At 57.6% G+C, this 15,459-nt stretch overlaps 1 protein-coding gene across 2 annotated transcripts in view; it reads left to right on the top strand.

The window, feature by feature from the left end:
* The window catches only part of TESC (tescalcin), a 62,757-nt gene extending 49,550 nt beyond the window's left edge, over positions 1-13,207 (top strand). For both annotated transcript variants that reach the window (XM_065890360.1, XM_065890359.1), the window contains 5 exons: positions 4,983-5,122; positions 6,684-6,745; positions 6,842-6,949; positions 10,810-10,857; positions 13,130-13,207. In XM_065890360.1, the coding sequence (XP_065746432.1) occupies positions 4,983-5,122; positions 6,684-6,745; positions 6,842-6,949; positions 10,810-10,857; positions 13,130-13,207 (436 nt within the window). The remainder of the gene's footprint in view (positions 1-4,982; positions 5,123-6,683; positions 6,746-6,841; positions 6,950-10,809; positions 10,858-13,129) is intronic.
* The last annotated feature ends 2,252 nt before the right edge of the window (positions 13,208-15,459 follow it).

The following is a 15,459-nucleotide window of genomic DNA, read 5'->3' as shown; positions in this document are numbered from 1 at the left end:
GTCGTTACGCACAGCACCCTGGCTTACAGACTGAGGCAGAGAGAGGCACCATGGACAGTATCCCAAAGCTGAGGCTGACACCAGAGCTCATGTCCCCGAATGTCTAGTGTCGTTGGAGTTGAAAGACTCACATATCCTCATGGAGATCACTGTGTCTGAGGCTTGGTGGGGGGGTGAGGGGGTCACACCCTCTCCAGGCTGCCAGAACCTGTGGACAAACACACCAGGGGCCCAGGCCTGACACCCTGTGTCTGCAAAGATCGCTGAGAAGCAGAGAGAACTGGCAGAAAGAGGAAGGAAGGGAATAGGCATGTCTCTTCCTTGAGGTCGTATCATGGGTGGGGACTCCTGGATGGGTTTCAAGTTGTACGAGCCTGAACCGCCCAGCTCTGGTTCTGCCAGGGCTGCAGGACCCTGAGGAAGACTCCTAGGCCTCACCTATTTATGGGTTGGGGCTACGGGGTCCTCAGGCTGCCCCAGAAAATGCAGAGGCCTTCCTCCCGGACCTGTGGGGTGAGACCTGAGGAGAGAGTGCCCAGGAGTTAACTAGGCAAAGCAGAGAGAGACCAGAACTGCACGTGCAAAGACCCCGTGGCACAGGGAGTGGTGCGAGTGGCAGAGGGGGCCTGGCTGGAGCACAGAGAGGCCAAGCATGGTGAGAGGTGTGGGGTGGGCAGGGCCCTCAGCTGCTTTTTAATCTCGTTCTGCCTGCGGAATCCCAGAGGGAGGCCTGGGTGGGCAGTAAGGCAGAGCAGCATTGGGGGCTGGCAGCTACTGGAGAGGGGAGGTGGCAGGGGGAGCGGTGATGCGGCCCCCAAACGTGGAGACGACACGCTTGTCAGGGCCTGGAGTTGGAGGCCTCACAGGAAGAGGGTGCAGGGTGACCAGAGCCTAGTGACACCTAACATGTCTGTATATACACACGCCTGCATGTATGTGTCTGTGAGGCTTGTTTCCAAACGGCTGGATGAGACTGGGCCAGTTGTGAAGTTGGCCGGGCCCCAGGGACCCAGCCTTCCGTGGGTTGGAGCTAGAGGGGCTGGTGTCTCCTGGCCCTAGGTGTGCTAAGGTGAAGAGAGGATGACACGCCAGAGGTCCTGGCACACCCTGCTTCCCCCGAGCCTGTGGAGCCCACCCAGGGCCAAGGGCTTGGTTCTTCCATCCTCACCGCCAGCCCAGGAGGAGACAGGTTGGGCTGGAGAGGGGCCCGAGGGAAACCTCTGGTATCCTGATTGGGGGGTGGGTTTCTCAGGTGCACACATTGGTCCAAATGTAAGATATGTGCCTTTTACTGTATGTAATTATTCCTTAAAACAAATCTGGGGACTTCGCTGGTGGCACAGTGGTTAAGAATCCGCCTACCAATGCAGGGGACACGGGTTCGAGCCCTGGTCCGGGAAGATCCCACATGCTGCGGAGCAACTAAGCCCGTGTGCCACAACTACTGAGCCCACGTGCCGTAACTACTGAAGCCCGCACGCCTAGAGCCCGTGCGCCATAACAAGAGAAGCCACTGCAGTGAGAAGCCTGCGCACTGCAACGAAGAGCAGCCCCCCCCACCACAACTAGAGAAAGCCCGCATGCAGCAACGAAGACCAATGCAGCCAAAAATAAATAAAAAGTAAATAAAAAGAAAGAAATTTATAAAACAAAAAAACAAATCTGGCCCGAGGTGGCTTGGTGCTCAGCTGTCCCCTGTGGGAACCAGAACAGATCCGGGAGTTGCGTTTTCAGCTCTTAGAGTGGAATTTAGGCGTTGCCGGGCTTCTGTCCATGAGCGCTGCCTCTGCTGAGGGGACAGTGCGTGGGCAGGGGCCAGAGGACAAGAAGGCGTGCCCTGAGTCCACAGTCCATAGTCAGAGGCAGCAGAGACCCGCTACCGTACTTGGGGCATCTGAGGTTAGGACAGAGCTCTTAAGGGCGGCGCAGGTGCAGTGGCACCTAAAGGGTGGAGGAAGGGGCCTTAGTCGATCAGGGAACGTTGAGTGCCCAGAAGGTGGGCATTGAAACAAGCTTTTGGGCCCCTGGGGAGGAGAGTGTGGTGGGAAGGGGTGGTGAGAGCTGGGCGGCTGGGACCAAACCTCTTGGGCCTGGGAGACCAGGTTGGGGGCTTGGGGGTCACCCCAAGAGCTGGAGGAGCTGCCCAGAGGGCATCGAGCAGGGGAGCGACAGAGTCTGATTTGCTTTTTGCAAAGCTCATTCTGTCTGCGTGTGGTGTGCCCGCTGAGATGGTGGAGGCTGGACCAGGCTATCCCAGGAGAGACGAGGAGGGATCCCAGAGAGATCAGAGGAGTGAAACTGGAGATGGGCTGGATATGATGGGGACGGAGTCGAGGGATTCCCGGGTCTGCAATTCTGCATTGCGGGCAGCTCACGAGGCACCTGCTCTAGGGAATTGCTATCTGACGATGACGCATGACAGCAGGAGAGGGAGGGCAGTGGCCAGTAGGGGATGGTGAGAGCCTCCCCTGTGGGTCCTGGGGCCTCAGCCTGGGGCGGCTGCTTAGAGACACGGTGTGGAGAAAGGGAGGCCCCGGGTGAGTCGGCGGGCAGCCCAGAGGTCACCAAATAGGGGAGGATTAAGGAAAGGCTTCCCTAGCCTGGACCCAGAGCAGCTCAGCGCCTGTGCATCCTTCACATCTCATCCTGTTCCAGCAAGGAGGTGGGGGAGGACTCAAGAGGAGAGGCTGGAGACGGGATTTTGCTTTCAAGGAATACCAGCGTCCACCTTGCTTCCTAAGACGTTTTGAACCAAGAAGCTGGTCTTGGAGGGCAGTTTGAGCCGGGTCTGTCCCCACCTCCAAGGGCTCTGATCCTTACAGGGTCATCGGAGGGTTAAGGAAGCAAAAAGACTGCTCTAAATCAGGCATCCTTGCAGAAAGAATGCTCTCGTGCTGGGTTGCAGATTTGGATGTAGCCCCTGTTCTTCTGTCCCCCGACCCAGGTCTCGGGTGCTCCGTTGTGGAAGTGGACCGGAGTGCACGTGGGTCTGGCTCTAGGTGCTGTGTCTGGGTTTCCTCGGTCTCTGCATTGTGGTCACCTTTAAAGACCATGATGCCGGCCCATGTGGACCTCCCGGGGACGCTAGGAGGAGAAGGGATGCCTAGCCCCTGAATCAGGTCCTGATGCTGAAGCAGCCGGGTCTCGACCTTCCCTGAGAAGGACCCATTCGTGGCCAGCCTGCCCCGGGGTTGATCACATGTCCCCCGAGCTCATTGTCATCCCTCTCGCTGCAGCCTGAACCCCTTGAGAGGGACGTGCAACCCAAACACAGTGAAAAGTACCTCTGAGGAGCCCAGTACATCCTGGGGCTATTTTTACACCCTGTAAATTTGGACTGTGCCCCTGACAGCAAGAACTCTGAGATTATTAAAAATCTGCCTGGAGTAGCAGTGGAAAAACTTTGTAAGAGAAGATTTCCGGGAAGATTGAGAGTTTTTACTCAAAGACTAGGCTTCCTGAGTCCAGAAGATCTCGCCTTACCTCTCAGATTTGTTGTTTCATGATCCACCTTCCCTGTTCCAGGCTTGGGAGCCACCTCTTTCTGGAAGATGTCCTGGCATGGAAGATTGGGAATAGCGAGATCTCTAAACTGTGAAGTGTGGTACTTCAGGGGCAGTATTTGAAAAGGAGTAGATGGGCCCCTAGAGCGAGAACCTCGAATGTATTCCTTTAAACCGAGATATGGTCCTAACCGCAGGTGGGACCCAAATGCATTTGACAAGCACTAGCCCTTGACTGTTATCCCGGGCCAGCTGAGAACTGTCTTTTTGAAAGGATGCACAGTGAGGGCAGAGGGACCCTCTGCCCATCAGCCCGATGGCCACCTGCACCAGCGGAGGTCGGTTAGCGATGAGGGTTTGGCAGCAGTGGGCCAGGAGCCCGTGTTTGGTTGGCGTCATCTCCAAGCTGTTTTCTCAACTCTTCTTCTCTGCCAGGACCCTCACCCAGTGGCTTTTCAGTGCACTCACGCGTTTGCTGAGTATCCGCCGTGTGCTAGGCACAGGGCAGACCCAGCCTTGGGTTCGCTCCCTGAGCCCCGCCTGGAACACAAGCCCTTTTCTTGCCCCCTGCAGAAAAGCACATCCATAGGGATGTTGGAGTGGTGGGAAAGTGCGCGGGGAAGGGAGGTGTGACGCAGGCCCCCCTGGGACTCTGTGCCATGATCTATCAGAAAACCTGCCGTCATCGGCGAGTTTTGCACTTTGGTAGGAAACGTCACTCAGAGCTGCCTGCTTTGATCGTTGTGCTGGAGTTTTAAACAGCTGATAGCAGGAATTGGCAAACTTTCTCTAAAAGGCCAGGGAGTAAATATTTTAGGTTTTGCGGGCCACATGGTCTCTGTCACAGCTGCTCGACTCTGCCTCTGTAGCTTGTAAGCAGCCACGGATACTATGCAAATCAGTGGGCCTGGCCGTGTGCCAATAAAACTTTATTTATGGACGCTGAAATTTGAATTTCATGGAGTTTTCACTTGTCATGAGATGCTATTCTTTTTTTCCCCGGCATTTTTTCCAACCATATTAAAACCCCTCTTAGTTTATGGGCTGTATAAAAATAGGCAGCATGTGGGATTTGGCCCCCAGGCAGCAGTTCGCTGACCCCGATCTAAAGGTAAGGGTCAGGAGATGTACCTGGGGGAATTACTGCCTCACTTTCCCCGTGTTTAAGTGCCCAGCTCTGTGCACCGCAGCATGCCCGGGAAGCCCTTCATCCCAGCAGCTGTGCAGTTGCCCGTGTCTCCCCCCAGGCCCTCAGATGGTGATTTCTGGCGGGGGGGGCTCCGGGGAGGGGCTGGACTGAACTGCCCTGGTGCCCGGGGCCCCCACGAGCAGGTTGTTGGGAAACAGAACCCAAGGCTGGGACAGCCATCGTAGGTGAAGTGTGTGCACAGAAGGGCCGGGTTCTCGAGGGCTGTTGGTAGCAGAAGGACAAGATTCTGTTCTTAATGCATTTCCGACACCCCCTCGTGGCTCCCGTAGGAACCTGCGCAAGGGGCCCAGTGGCCTGGCTGATGAGATCAACTTCGAGGACTTTCTGACCATCATGTCCTACTTCCGGCCTATCGACACCACCATGGATGAGGAGCGGGTGCAGCTGTGCCGGAAAGAGAAGCTAAGATGTGGGTGTCCTGGGGCCCCTCCCCGGTGCGCACCTGGCCGCCCCCAAGGGGGGGTTGGGGAGGGTCGGGTCAGGTTGCACCAGCCTTGGGGAGGTTGGTCCCGATTTTCACACACAGAGGGTGGGGTTTGCACCTCCCTCTCCTCAGAGGCTGTTGCGTGGCAGCCTCCTTGTTGGCACTTCTCAGCAGCTGGCGGTTTTCTGGGAACAGAAGGAGGTGTCAGTGATTGGAAAAGGTTAAGGCCCTTGGTTTGGACAGACCTGGTTCAATCCAGCCCCTTCACTAAGCAGCTGTGTGACCCTGAACCTGACGGTGGGGATGAGGACTGAGCATAAGGGTGATTCTGAGGCTGGGTGGGATCTCGGGTGCTTCCTGAAAGTTCCTTTCTTCCCTCCCCTGGCCCGTGACTGGCCACCGTACGCAGTTTCACGGGGCGGCCTCTATGGGGCTCGTCCGTCCCGGAGCAAGTTTAGCTGGGATCGGCCTTGGTGGGGGATGGCACAGAGTCCCAGGGTGGCTTGCGTCACACCTCCCTTCCCCGTGCACTTTCCCACGCCTCCAGCATCCCTCTCCATCCCACCCGAGGCAGCAGCGTCCGCAGGGACATGTAAACACGGGGCTCCGGCTATACTTAGCTCGGGATGTGTACTGAGGGTTGTTGGGGGCAGGGCGGTGATGCCTGGTGTCCGCCCGGCTTCCACACTGTTCCAAGGACCAGGTCAAGGGGTGTGAGGGCTGTGGGATGGAACGGACTCTGGTTCAAACCCCGGCTGCCCCTCCCTTAATGGGGTGGCTGTGGGCAAATGCCTTAGCTTCTGGGAGCTTGGCAGCCCAGTCTGTGAAATGGGCTCAGGGCAGCCCTGGCCTCACGGGGTCATGTGAGGATGAGAGGAAGAGATGTTTGCACAGCGTCGGGCTGGATAAATGCCAGGACCGAGGACTTTGTGATTCTGAGGCTGAGCTAGGGGGCAGAGAGGTCACCTCCCCTTTAGCTCCTGGCTCTGTTGGGCTGCGGGATGCTGAGTGATGTCACTAAGAGTGAAATAACCGGAGCAGGTGTGAATGCCCCTCGTACCATCAGGGGCCGGCTCAGATCAGCCAGGGGCAGGATGTAGGCAGCCGGGTCCATGATCTGCCACAGGCCTGGGATGACAGCCGCCCTCTTGGGTCTGTCAGGAATGACACTTTGAAATAACGCTGAGCTGGCTTCCTGTTAATGAGACTGTCACATCATCACCCACAGTGTGCCAGGCGGTCGCTGGCCCTGGTCCACCAGCCTTAGCTCACCTGGCAACACCATGAGGCAGATGTGTGGTTACTCCCATTTTACAGATGGGGAAGCTGAGGCTCAGAAAAGTTAGGTCACTTGCCCAAGGTCACCCACCAGGAAGTGGTCGGTCTGGCCCCATGGCCTTTGCCCTTGCCCTCTATGGCTTTGGCAGGTTTCCGTTACTGGGGTCTTTTGCTCAGTTTGAGGTAGGGGAAGGTTGGGGGGCGGGGCGACCCGGGCTCCCCTCCGCCTTGCCTGACTCAGCCGCTCTCTCCCCCTGCCACCCCCCAGTTCTGTTCCACATGTATGACTCAGACAGCGACGGCCGCATCACCCTGGAAGAGTATCGAAATGTAAAGTATGCTCCCGCACCGGCGGGCCCCAGCGCCTCCCCTGCCCTGCGGCCGGGATGGAGGCCCAAGTTCACGGCGTCTCTGCTCCACCGGCAGGTGGTCGAGGAGCTGCTCTCCGGAAACCCCCACATCGAGAAGGAATCTGCGCGCTCCATTGCCGACGGGGCCATGATGGAGGCGGCCAGCGTCTGCGTGGGGCGGATGGTGAGAGCTGCCGGGGCCGGACCCCCAGATCCCTCCCTGCCCCTGCTGACCCCGCCGTGCCGTGCCCTGGTACTAGTCTGTGTTTGTGGGAGGCCCCAGCGGGCAGAGACTGTGCGTGTCCTGCTCGCCGCTCTAACCGGGCCTGGCGCAGACCACAGCTCACAGGCTTCTCGCTGCTTTCCTGTCCCCCCAGACACCGGCCCCATGTCCCAACCCCTGGGGGGTCAGGCCAAGCAGGGGAGTCTGGGCTTTGGGGGCCGTAGACCCCACTACGTAGCTTCCTCGGGCCCACAGGCAGTGCCTGGCACAGTGCCAGGCCCGGTTGGCGCACAGCCCAGGCTTGCTCTCATTTAATTATTAATGAGGGGATTTGTGGCCTGGAGGGCAGGGGTCAGCAGGGAGCTCTCTTGAGGGCCCACAGTCGGGGGTCCAGCGAGGAGCTGGGAGCAGCGGGGGGGGGGGGGGGGGGGGGGGGGGGGGGCGGGGGGGGTGACGTGTAGATGAGACAGGAGAGGGGCTGGGCCATCAGGGCTTGTGTGCTGATGAGGGTGGGAGGCTCCGTGCTGACAGAGGCGAGAGAGGATTCTACCAGAGGCACTTGCAAGACTGCTACGATGGCCCAGGCGGAGGGCCGGGCTCGAGCTCTGTTGGGGAGGAAGGCGGGTGGGACCACGTGATCAGGAGATGGGGCACAGCTGAGGCTTGTCAGGGTCCCACTGGCGTAGAAGTGGCTGGATCATTTCTTGGAACCGTGCTGTCGGGCCTCCAGTGATGTCGGTGGGTTAGAGCAGGGTTTCTCCGCCCGGCCTTGTTGACACGTGGGGTTGTCCTGGGGTTGCAGGGGCTTGAGCAGCCTCCCTGGCTTCCACCCACTAGATGCCAGTCACCCTCCAAGTCGTGACAACCAACATGTCTCCAGACACGGCCCACCGTCCCTGGGGCGGGGGGCGAAGGCACCCCCCAGTGCAGAACCGTTGGCGCAGAGGGGCACGGGAGCGAATGGTCAGGGCAGTGGTAACTGGCACGTCGTATGAGCGGTCACTGCCGGCTTTTACGTGCTCTGATGGCGCCGTCGTCAGGGTGGGGAGGCACGGACTCTGGCAGGCGCCCCCTGGAGGCTCCAGGCAGCCAGGTGCCCCCAGGGTCACCTGGAGGGTGACCACACAGCGTGTGCAGGCACCGTGCTGGCTTCTTCACGTGCATCACTTCATAGATTTGTAACCTTGCTTCACTGGTGGGGACATAAAGAATTTTCTGGACTTTGGGGGCAGTGACCTTTTTGCTGCGGTCGGTGAACTCGCTCTTGCAGGGCCAGGTCCACTCCAGACAGCCCCTGACGCAGGGGCTCCGAGCCCCCCGGGAGCCGTGCGGGCAGGCACGTGACCATCTCCATGGATTTTGTTCCCTGAGGGTTTCGGGTGGTCCCCCTGGGGCCGTCCCCTTTGGCTCCTGTGTATTTATAGTGGCTGCAGCCCCAGACACCATCATGGCTTGGGGGTGACCCCAGCCCAGATGGAAGGGTGTTTTCCTGCTGAAACCTGCTGTCTGTGCCCAGGCCTGTCATCAGGAGATGGCGGGCAGGGGGCTGAGGTCACTTTCTCAGCCTGTATTTCATTTGTCTGCTTCGGGATCCCAGGGAGAGGCTTCTGGCTTTGGCGAAGCCACCCCACTCAGACAGTTAACTGCCGCGGAAAAGGCCGGTGACCTCGGTGGGGAGCGCGGGGATTCCCCTGCCGGGTTGCCTGAGCCAGATTCCCATTTGATTTAACGACACTCTCCTCCGTTAAATTGCTCCCCGCCCCACTCCAGTTTCAACTGGCGACAGTTTTCTTAATTTGCTGTAGTAAAATTGCTGGCAGCTACTGATCTGCATAAAAGCTGCACAGCCTTAGAAGCCGGGGCTTTCCGGGAGTCCGTGCCGGCTTCCCGGGTGCGCGTCCCGCTCACCGTGTGTATCTTTCTTTATGTACGGATCCTCTGTGTGCTCTTAGAGGGTTTTCTTGTGTGATCGTCGACCAGATGCACACAGAGGCGCAGGGTGAGGGCTGGCCGAGTCAGTTCACACCCTGTGGCCCCTGAGGACGCTTAACATTTCTGCCCGCACCTCTCACCAAAGACAAATGACGCATCACCTCACTGTAACGGACCTCCGAAGCCGGCCGTCGACTGCGGCAGTGAGCTCTTTCCAGGGTGTTTCCCTGGAAAGCCTTGTTGTGGCTGGAGGCTGGGGCAGCTGTGCTGGGGTCTCAGCCTAGGGCGCTGCCCTGCCCCTGCAGCCCCTCCACCCGGTGCCCGCCCTCCAGCCCGGGTCTTGGGCCGGGGGGACCTTATCTGTAATTAGCTCCCCTCGCTGCCCTAGGAATCCGGAGTCTCTGGCAGGGAGTGGGCGACCGCTTCTGTCTGTGCCCCTGGGCAGGAAGAGCGGACAGCCCTAGGGACAGGGCTGGCCCAGGCCTTCTAAAAAATGGTGTTTTTCATAAAATTAAAAAGTATATCCAGGGGACTCCGCTGGCGGTCCAGTGGTTAAGACCTCGCCTTCCAGTGCAGGGGGTGCAGGTTAGATCCCTGCTCGGGGAGCTAAGATCCCACATGCCTCTCGGCCAAAAAACTAAAACATAAAACAGAAGGAATGTTGTAACAAATTCAATAAAGACTTTAAAAATGGTCCACATCCAAAAAAAAAAAAAAGTATATCCAAAATTAGATTAAGAACAGAACCCACCTCTGGGAACTGTTGTGAGGTTTGCATCAGTTCACGGTGATAACGTTTGTAAAGTACACACAGCAAACGCTCAGAGAGCACCTGCCGATGTTTTCTTAAATACACGTAGGAACAAATTTCCGAACGGTACAGAAAGAGAAGTGCGTCTTTATTGGCCCTCCTTCCATCGGCCCTGGTCCTTTTCCCTAAAGGGAACTGCCCTTGATGGTGTTATTCCTGACACAGACCGACGTGTACACGTGTGTCTTTCGGTTCTGACTCACACAAAGTGGTGCTGAACTGCCGCGGCTCGCTCTCCCTCGTGCTGACCCCACAGGTCCACGGAGTAGGTGGCAGCCGTCTGCTTAGTGATGTAGGACAGAATCTGCAGCCATCTTTCTGCTCCTTGTTTGTTTTTTTCCCCCGTGTATGTATCTTGGAGCCTTTTCCATATCAGCAGGTCTAGATCGACCCCTTCTTTGTGGTAACCAATAGCCAGGGCGACCACGATTTATTTGGCTGGTGTGTTATTGACGGGCAGTGGGGTGTCAGCCCAGCTTTCACTGTCACAGAGGGCGCCGTGGGGACTTGGTCTTAGCACCATGGGCAGGAGCCCCATTTATCATCTCGTGTGTGTGCAGAGACTGGCACTGCCAGTGACTTGGCAGGTGGGAGGCTCCTGGGCCAGATGTTATCAGGGTGACTCACTTGGCCCTTTCCCCAGTGTCTGGAGTGCAGGTCGGCCCAGAACTGGTCTTACCAAGGCTGGTTTGAGGAGGCAGGACCAAGAAATGGCAGGAGGTGTCTGCTGCTGGCCGTACTGTTGGGAAGTGGCGGGAGGTGGCTGTGCCGGGTGGAGCGAGCCCTGCCTCTGTGCCCACCCTCTTCCTTTCCCACCCTCGTCTGACCTGTCCTCCCTCGGGGGCGTGGGGGGTGGCCCTGATGAGCCTGCATCACCTTCCGTCCCACCATCCAGCCAGTGAAGGAGACGCCAGAGTTCAGGGCGACCAGCCTCGAGCTGGAGGCGAACAATCCAGAATGTTCTCCCCATTCTCATGATTCTACCTAAATGGCCCCAGCCTTCTGTGTTGCAGGGTGGGGGGAAGATGGAGAGTGTACAGGCAGAAGCCTCTCACTGCACCCTGTGCTCTGTCCCCAGGAGCCTGATCAGGTGTACGAGGGCATCACTTTCGATGACTTCCTGAAGGTGGGTACCTGGGGGTGGGGGTGGGCACGGGGGCTGTGCTGGGGGCTTGAGGGGACCCCTGCTGGTCAGGAGATGGGCGTCTCTGTGGAAAGGGGTCAAGCCTGGGTGTGGCCTTTAAAACAGTTTAAACTGGTTTTACTTATTTTTATTGGAAGGGTGATGATAGGTATACACGGTCAGAACAGCTAAGAGAGTGCAAAAGGGCCTGTGAGGAAAACTCCATTTTTCTCCCCCCCCCCAGAAGCACCCTGTTGACAGTTGGAGCCAGGGTTCTGGAATGTTCTGTGCCTGTACGGAGACCTGCCCTTCACAGAAGCACACACTGGTGTTGACCGCGTGTGCTTCTGCCCTGGGGCTCGCAGCCCATGCTGCTTGTCTGGCTTCCTACCTTCCACCCTTGTTAGTGGACATTCAGGCCTCCCCCAGCCTTCACTGCTACAAACCTGCTCGCAGGCTGGGAACTGGGGCCCCTCGCTGCTCTGACAGGCAGATCCCTGTGGCAAGGAGTCGAGTCCCCCGTGCTCTGCCCGTGCTTTGGCCCTGAGCATCCCAACAGCGGTGTCCCCGAGCCCCTTCCAGGAGGTGAGGAAGATGGGAAGTCAGGGGGACGATACCCAGGGTGGCCCCCTGGCCGACCGCCAACTCTCCGGGCGGCCCCGAGGGAAACGGGCCTGTCCCTGGGCTGGGGCCAGGGATTCTGGTGAGCTGAGGGGCTGGGCACTCCCCCAAAGTCTGCGCCACCAACCTGGCCAGTCATGGCAAGAGGAAGGGGGCGGGGGGCACAGACCTGGGCCTGAGGGAGAGACCTGAAGGGCCTACTGGGCCGGAGGAGGACAGGCGCCCCACCCCCCCGCCGCCCCCAGGGCTGGGCAGGGCAGGCAGACTGGGAGAGGCTGAGTTGCCATTGGTGCCACAGGCCACCTTGGCTTGTTCTGAGGTCTGCGCTCCAGAAAAGTGATGACACCCAAGCAAGAACCAGAATAAGGAGTTAGAAGATCAGGGAGGCCAGGGAAGGTTAGGGAGGAGGGATGGCTGCTTTAAGCCAGAAGATAGGATGAAATCCAATTTTGGCCTCAGAAACCAAGCTTCTTCCCCAGAAGGCCGCCCCCGCCGCTGCCCCGCCTCTAGTGTTCCCAAGGCCGTTGCCTCTGCACCGTGGGAGTTTTTCATGACCAGCTGGCCCATCCCATTCTCTGAGCCCCACCACTAGCCTCTTGACACCTGGCATCACCCGGCCTTTGGCAGAAACCACCCACCCTGGCATCCAGGTATCTTCTCCTGGGAACATCTTGTTCACCTAACAAGGAAAGCACCTGGCGGACCGTAGGCATGTGACAGTGGCGGGAAATGTGCTGAGGCCTCCCTGCCACTTGGGTGCCCACAGGGCTCTGCTTTCCCCAGCCTCAAGGCTGTCCCTGGAGATGCTGAGGGCGACAGCTTGAGAGTTTGAAGTTCTTACATAAGCAGGGAGACAGTGACAAGTCACTGCCCACCACGTCCCTCCGTTCCTGTTTGCATCCTGCCCGCCATCTCTCCATCTGTGGTCCTCCTGGGCCCCGAGTGGCCAAGGAGCTGGCGGGCGCACAGTCCCGCCCGCGTTGGGGCTTCCTAGTGTGGCAGATACAGGGTCTGGTGGCCTGAGTGTCCGCTAGGGCCCTAGCCAGGATGGACCGTGATGGCAGTGCCAGTAGCAGGTACGTGGTGATGGATGTGGGCTTTGGCAGAAATTACCTTTCCTGGGCATGAGCCTTGTCTGTCTGGAACACGGTGACCTCCTATCCCTGGGAGGTTGTGAAGACCTAACTGTTGTGACCTTTTAATTTATAATGATGGCTTAATGAAACCTTATAATTGCACAGCCCTTAACAGTTTATAAACCGCTTCCGTGCATGATTCCCCTGGGGCCCCCAAAACATTCCGTGAACGGGCAGCACAGGTGGTGGTCTCGACGTTTTTCTGGTGGAAAGGAGGTTTAGTGGGCTTAAGGAATTTGCATGAAAATCATAGAGCCTGAAGTGGTGGGTGGGATTCAAGTGACTTCAGCTAAGAGCTTGGATTCAGTACTTAATAATAACTTGCTGTGACAATCCATAAAGAATCCAAATGTCAGAGCCCAATTAACCAGCAAAAAGGCAGATGGAAGTTTCTCTTCCACGCTTCGCAGTGGATTCCACCTGCGGGAGCTTCTCAGTGGGTGGCGGAGGAGGGCGGCTGGGAAGGTGGCCGAGGACTCCGGTGGGGATGCCCGCTCACACTGCTCCGTCTGTTCCAGATCTGGCAGGGGATAGACATCGAGACAAAGATGCACGTCCGCTTCCTTAACATGGAAACCATCGCCCTGTGCCACTGACCGCCCCTCCCCCATGGAGAACCCGCACTTGGACCCGGGCAGCGAGGCCCACGGGGGCCCTTTTGCTACAGCTCTTGTAAATAGTCAACATCCCTCGCTCATCTCTTTTTCCCGCAGGGTATGGTACATGGGGCTTTGCTGTTTTTATCTCCAATAAAATAGAAAAAGGGTTTGTTAATGAACCTGGCTCCTGTCTGTTCCCCACGTCCATGCACGTGGCCTGGCCGTTTGGCGGCCCGAGGCTGGCTGACTATATGCGGAGCGAGGGGCAAGCCGCAGCAGCAAGTCTTCAGATGCTGGTTTGCAAGCGGATTTATTTTTCCCTTCCTTTCTGGTTTACTGTGGGTTAAATATTTGCTGTTTTCCCCGCATGAGTGCTGGGAATTCACCTGCCTTCGCAAGCCTAGGCAGGAAAGTAAGGAGAAGCAGCTCCTCACTCCATGGGGGCCGGGACTTGGGGGGGGGGGCGGCGGGGGGGGGGGGCTGCCTTGGCGCCACAACCGGATATTCAGACCCAAGGAGGAGACAAGTGGAGCTGAGCCTGGGCCAGCTGCAGTGAGCGCCCGAGCTCGCCCCACGGTGCTGGGGCCGCCAGCGGTCCGGGCCTGGCGGGAACAGGCTGGGTGTGCCCTGCGGCCCTTCCTCAGGATGGGGGCCGGCTGCATGGTCTGGACTCCACTGTCCCCAGCGCAGCAGCAGCAGGGGAGGTGACTGCCCCAGGTAGCATCTCCCACAACTCCGGTTGTCACCTTCCAGCAGCAGGGTTTGAGGGGAGGAAGAAACAAAGGTCATTCATCTCGGTTGGTGGCAGTAGCCCATGAGTCAGCAGAGGGCTGGCAGTCGGTGGTGCCCTGGTGACCTGCTGACTCACTCGGGAGAGCTGCCATCACCGTGGTCACTGGTCACTGTTTACATTCCAGGCTCATTGCTTTCATCAACACTCGCTGGGAGGCACCTTCCTAGCCTTCCAGAAAAGTTCCCCTGCTAATTAGCTATTGCTATTATTTGCGTTCTTGAATCTGTAATTCAGTTTTGATGTTAAGTGTGCTTTATCTGTCTTATACCCACATGGTGTGGGGTTCAGAATGTAACAGGCGCCCCCTGGAGTCTTCATCCGATGCCCAGCGCCTGGTCTTCCCTTCCCTGAGGCAGTCACGGTGGTCCTTCCTCTGACATCGGCCCCCACCCCCCAGCTGTGTTGTGCACACGTTGCTTAGGACGGGATTAACGTCAGTTTTTAAAAGCCAGCAGGCGTCCCGAGGGCGGCAGTGGAGCTGAGAAACCCTCATCATTTAGACAGAGCTGGCGCGGGCATCCTGCCCTAGTGAGCCTGCGGTGGACCAGGCTGGGCCTCCGACCCCAGCCATGCCTGAGGAACGCCAGTCTCCATGATGCGCCTGACAGGCGGCCAGGGGCAGCGCGGCCCCATCTCTGGTAAGTAGAGAGCGGTCTGAAGTCACTTCTAGAGCTCTGCTTTTTTTAACTTTTTAAAAATTTTTATTTTTTAAATCGAAGTATAGTTGATTTACAATGTTGTGCTAATTTCTGCTGTACAGCAAAGTGACTCAGTTATACATATATATATATATATATATATATATTATTCCTTTTTAAATATTTTCCATTATGGTTTATCCCCGGAGATTGGATGTAGTTCCCTGTGCTACACAGTAGAATCTGCTTCTTATTTAGACTTGTGCTTAATTCCACAAATATTTTGACGTTTTCAAAGCAGTAGGTCAGGGCCAAGGCTGTGCTTCTTACCCTCCATGTGCCGGCAATGGGGTGGGAAAGTGGGATGTGATCGCCCTCCCCACTCCCCCCCTTCTCCTGCTGCTGGGATCAGTTGCTCACACCCCTGGGTGCCTGGCTGCCCACAGAAGAAATCTAGAAAGGACTGGTGTGGAGAGATCTGGTCCTATTTAGGTGCTAGTTAGCTATCGTCCAGGACGGGTCTCCAGTGAGACCCCTGCAGCCTGGCAGAAGCGTGCGTCCCCGTGCCCTCCCCTGCCCCGCACTACTGCCAGGGACCCGTGGAGTTACAGAGCAGCACGGACTGCTGGTGTGGCCACCGTAGGCTGGATTTTCTGGGATTCTCCCAATTTGCTTCCATTTTCTTCTCAACAAAGGCAGTTCATTAATGTAAAGTGTTTTTATAAATAACAGATCTTCCATCAGCCCCCCTGCAGAGCCTGCGTTTGGGAGACATGGCCACTGTGGGCACAGGCAAGCGTTTGCCCTTGTTCAGACCA

The sequence above is a fragment of the Phocoena phocoena genome, chromosome 13 (genome assembly GCF_963924675.1).
Source record: "Phocoena phocoena chromosome 13, mPhoPho1.1, whole genome shotgun sequence".
Lineage (NCBI taxonomy): Eukaryota > Metazoa > Chordata > Mammalia > Artiodactyla > Phocoenidae > Phocoena > Phocoena phocoena.
This window is presented reverse-complemented; position numbering and strand designations above follow the sequence as displayed.